This window comes from Merops nubicus, unplaced genomic scaffold (genome assembly GCF_000691845.1).
Source record: "Merops nubicus isolate BGI_N331 unplaced genomic scaffold, ASM69184v1 scaffold36250, whole genome shotgun sequence".
NCBI classification, from domain to species: domain Eukaryota; kingdom Metazoa; phylum Chordata; class Aves; order Coraciiformes; family Meropidae; genus Merops; species Merops nubicus.
Genome location: NW_008582823.1, coordinates 1 through 5367, shown reverse-complemented (window position 1 = coordinate 5367; position 5367 = coordinate 1). Strand labels below are relative to the sequence as shown.

General features: G+C 37.1%; 1 protein-coding gene across 1 annotated transcript; it reads left to right on the top strand.

The window, feature by feature from the left end:
* Positions 1–1129: 1129 nt before the first annotated feature.
* BMPR1A (bone morphogenetic protein receptor, type IA) lies at positions 1130–5352 on the top strand (the record flags this gene model as incomplete). Its single annotated transcript, XM_008938840.1, has 5 exons — positions 1130–1229; positions 2591–2690; positions 3605–3749; positions 4525–4717; positions 5055–5352. Coding segments are annotated over 5 exons (836 nt in total), but the record flags the coding sequence as incomplete, so codon positions are not given.
* Between the last annotated feature and the right edge of the window lie 15 nt (positions 5353–5367).

Here is a 5367-nt window from a genome sequence, read left to right as displayed (position 1 = left end):
AACTTTACAGTCAACCCAATTGATCTGAGTAGCTTATATTTTAAGGCAGAATTTTGTGATTGTTTTATCTTGGAATTTCTTGTTTTCTTCAATGCATTTGGCAGAAAAGCATAATCATAATGAGTTATCTCCACAAATTACGTGAGAGCTCCCTTCAAGTTCCATGAACACGTACACACAGTTTATCAAATGCTTATGTTTTCCTGTCCAGTGTATAACTTACTTTTTTCCTTTCTAGAAGAGTTACGCATCATTAATTGCATAAATATAACTTGCTTTGATTTAAAGGGATATAAGTCAGCAGACTGCTGCCTTTAGAATTCCCTCAGATGTTACGAATGTTGGAATTGAAAATATAATTAGTAAAGCAAGGATTTGGTTAGAAGACAGGGATTTAGTGCTACCTGGGCAAACAAGTATTGCCTTGGAAGACTGCGTTTTCTTTTTCTTCTGTCACATTGCTTACATGAAAGCTTTCAAAGGTAATCACCAGCTGAGTTACTGTGTCCCCATCCCCACCTGCCAAGTGCTCTCTCTGTTTGAGGTACTCAAATCTAAATCTGTAGGACTGGACTTTCTATATAATGTAGCTGTCAATAGCACTGCTTTTTGGAACCACTGTTGACTTCAGTTACAGCTGTGAATGTTTAGGGTTACTGTAAATGAGACCTGAGATGGTAGGAGACTTCTTGAAATTGTTCTTGTATTTATATCAGTGTCTTGCTTTTTGAAGCAAATAGTGCGGCTATGGTGTGTGCAAGAGAAACTCCTGAAGGGATTGGGGTTTCCTTTGTCTTAAGAGCACTATTTATTAACATACCATTAACTGCTTTTGACCAAGCTTAAAGATTTTGCAATGTCTGTAATAGCAGCATGAGTAGGAACCATCTATTTTGGTGCACCAAGTCAAAAAAAAAAGTTCCATGAAAAATAAACAAGTGAACATAGAATCATCCAAAGATGATGCCTGTCTGCCACTGAAGTTCTCATATATTAAGTGGTGATATTTAACTGTTTTTTAAAATAAAATAGCTTCAACTTTTGTCTGTGTTGTATCTATGACATCACCTGTACCTGTCCTAGCTGATGACTTCAGTACCTGAATATTTGTTCAATTCTCCTTCAATAGGACTCACCTAAAGCACAATTACGTCGAACAATTGAGTGCTGTCGGACTGATTTCTGCAATCAGGATTTACAGCCAACATTACCACCTCTTGATAGTACAGGTAAACAGCTCCTAGATGTTCACACTGCTACTAATAAATGTTATGTGGATTCTCTTCTTCCTGGCCAATAGCTAAAAATAAGGAGAAAATGTAATAGCAGTATTGCACAGATCTGTTTTTTCCTTAATTAGTAATTTTGAATCTTGCAGTTGTGTGCTACACTTCACACTCCATTTCAGTTTTCCTTTTCTGCCATTTCCAAGTTAATGTTCTTCTCCATCAGTCCCTCCTGGGGTTTTTATTCCCTTACTCAGTTTGCTCATCACTTGACCTGCATGTGATCTTCCAATCTGTTTTTTTTACTCTGTTTCCACAGCCTGTTCTCTTTTCTTTTTAAAATGATTTCTTAATCTCTGCTGTGCTGTTGCCATGATCAATGTATCTTTAAAAAAAATTTCTGATATTTTTAACTGCTGTATACTGTAAATTCTTTCTCTTCTTTCAGTTGTTGCCAGTGGAAATAGTTTGTTTTCATGCACTTATTCATTGCTAGACAAGTTGTACTGGTTTATCTGTTGCTTAATACCATCTCGTAATCTTAGGCTATAAATCTGTAATTTCTATTTCCAAGAACATACTAACAAGAGTCAATTAAAACCAACAACTCCAAAATCTCAAATCAATTTTTTTTTCTGATATTTTTAACTGCTGTATACTGTAAATTCATTCTCTTCTTTCAGTTGTTCCCAGTGGAAATAGTTTGTTTTCATGCACTTATTCATTGCTAGACAAGTTGTACTGGTTTATCTGTTGCTTAATACCATCTCGTAATCTTAGGCTATAAATCTGTAATTTCTATTTCCAAGAACATACCAACAAGAGTCAATTAAACAACACCAGAATCTCAAATCATTTTTTTTTTGTCATCCAAATGAAATTATCTCTGCTTTTCTGATGTAAATTCTTCATGTGATACTAAGACAGTATGAATTTTGTGTAATTTCATGTGAACAAATATACTGTGTGCATCAGCTGTCCTCCTGCTTTCTGATATTTTGCAAGTGGTTCCCCATAGTATCACAGACTGCTTGAGGATTGGACAGGACCTCTGGAGATTATCTGACTCACCCCATGGGTGGGACCCCTCAAGCAGGACCCCCTAGAACTAGTTACACAGGACCATGTCCAGATAACTTCTGAATATCTCCAGGGAGGGAGACTCCACAGCTTCTTTGGGCAACCTGTGCTGATGTTTCACCACACTTACAGTGAAGAATCATTTCCTGATGTTCAGACAAAACCTTCTGTGTTTCAGTTTGTCCACCTTCATAGGCACAATATGTGAAAATGTACCGAAATAAACTATTTATAATAAATAGATGTTTAATTAATAGACTTTGGAATCTTTTTTTTTTAAATAGATGGACTTTTTGATGGCAGCATTCGTTGGATGGCAGTGTTGATTTCTATGGCAGTCTGCATCATTGTCATGGTCATCTTACTTAGCTGCTTTTGTTACAAGTAAGGAAAGTGCTTTCTTTATTGATGATGTTTTTAATTTCCCAAATGAGTGTAAACAGAACAGTTATTTTGTCAATGTACTCAATCATAGTGTAAACAGAACAGTTATTTTGTCAACATAATCATGTATTTCTGGAAGTGAAAGTGATGGAATTGAACTTCACAGTTCTGTGAATAGCAGTTTGCATGGCTAGGTAAAACAAACTGTTGGCAGCATAGAAATTAAGTGAATTTGATCCTTTCCCTTGGCTGCTAAGTGTTTATGCTTTTCTAAGCTACCCATAACTTTGCTGTAGCATCCAGTAAATAGGGATATCTCTATGCTTTTTATGGGTTTGGATCTTCAGTCACTTTTGACAGAAAATTCCATTTACTACTGAGACTACCTTTGTAGAGTGCTTTTGTAAACCTGAAGCAGCAAGAATGAATTTTATTACTTTTGCTTCTGCTGCTGCGTTTTAAAACTAAACAGTTGAGCAGCTGTATGGCAGTTTATGCAAATGCAGTTTAAGAGGCTGTGCCTGCTTCTGTCAGCTCCAGGCCTCTGCTGGAGGTGATGATTGTTAATAGCAGTTTCAACAAAAATGTGCATGTATCAGTCTTGTCTACCATGGTTCAAGAGTCAGTGTTTAAATCAAAACCAAGGGTATTGGGCTAGGAACACTAGCTGTGAGCCAAGTAGTAAAAATGCTGGTTTTCTACTTTACTCATAATAAATTGATGTGCCTCTACATGCATTACAACTTCTTAATATTAAACTAGATAAGTTACATTTCTGAAAAAATAGTAAAATATAGTCTGATATTTTCTTTCTAAGAAAATTCATACATGTAAATAGGTTTTTTCCTAGTTCAGTTTACTGTGCATCTTGAAGAGTGTTTTGTGTTTCAGCTTAACTTCTGTTCCTCTTGCAGACATTACTGTAAGTCGATGGCAAAGAGGCACTGTTATAATCGTGACCTGGAACAAGATGAAGCATTTATTCCAGCTGGGGAGTCATTAAAAGACCTTATTGACCAGTCACAGAGTTCTGGGAGTGGATCGGGACTGCCGTTGTTGGTAAACCATAAACGAAGATTTTTCTTCACTGAACTTGTCTCCATCAAATACAAAGTTTGGTTTGTACTTGATGCCTACAACAAAGCAGTTTATCCATAAAGTACATTAGTTTTTTTTACATGCAGTTACTCTGAAAGATACAGTACAAACTAAACATGTACTAAAGCCCATCTTCACATAATTAAGGAAAATGAAGTGCAGAATTAGTTTCTTACGACATCTGTTGGCATCAGCAAAATTTCAAGAAATATAGAGCTTACAAATATAAAGATAAAAATGCAATGAATGGATAATACAATTATCAAATTGGGCAAACACAAAGATTTTTTTTTTCTTTGTGTCTGCTGTCCAGGAAAACAGATTTGCTTTTTATTGACTGATAGTTGTCTATCATTTTTGATTCACCATCCTACTTGATACTTGCATAAAAACTAACCAGTGAGATAGATGACTGTAATTGTTAATAAAACAGAAACTAACAGAATACAAGAGAAAGTGTCTGAATTAAGTAAGAAGTTGATCTGCTTTAGTCTTTTGGGGGTTGTTATACAATTTGTCCTTGGAGGCAACACTGATGATTTTGAAATGGGAATAGTGGAAAATAATAAACAGAACAAGCTCTGATAATGGGATCAAAATTCAGAGCAATCCAGGCTCGACAAGCAGCTTGGCCAGGTACTTTTGGTTGATCCCTGGGTTTCCTTCTCTCACCTCCCCCTCCAGCACCACCACCCCCCCTGCCATTTATTTCTTAACTTTTATTTTTCCGCTTCAGGTTCAGCGCACTATTGCCAAACAAATTCAGATGGTGAGGCAAGTTGGCAAAGGGCGATACGGTGAAGTGTGGATGGGTAAATGGAGGGGTGAAAAAGTTGCAGTGAAAGTGTTTTTCACCACAGAAGAAGCCAGTTGGTTCCGAGAAACAGAGATTTACCAAACGGTTCTAATGCGCCATGAGAACATCCTTGGTAAGGAAGCAGTGTGCTCTTCAGCTGCTGGAGGCTTGAGGGATGTATGTGTGAAAAACTAAGTGGGTGTGCCTTAATGTGTGCTAGTAAGCTGTTACTGAAAGGGTAGCACATTTCTGCTCCTTATTGGAAACGTGTCTGCCATCTCTTTGCTGGAAAACTGGAATGGTAACTTCATGTGCAGTCGAAAACTTGAGCTTTTACATTCATTTTTGTGGGAGGAGCAGGTGTATTTCCATACAGCCCAAGACAAAATAGCTTTAGGAATTCTTAATAAATCTGTTGCACGACATCTTGATGTACAAATAAATGGTAACTTTGTTAATGTATTTCACAGGTTTCATAGCTGCGGATATTAAAGGCACTGGCTCCTGGACACAGCTTTACTTGATTACAGATTATCATGAAAATGGGTCATTGTATGATTTTCTGAAATGCACTACACTAGACAACAGGGCTCTCCTCAAACTGGCCTATTCTGCTGCGTGTGGCCTGTGCCATCTCCACACAGAAATTTATGGGACACAAGGCAAGCCTGCTATTGCACACAGGGACCTGAAGAGTAAAAACATCTTGATAAAGAAAAATGGAACATGCTGCATTGCTGACTTGGGTCTTGCAGTCAAGTTTAACAGGTAGATGAACCAATC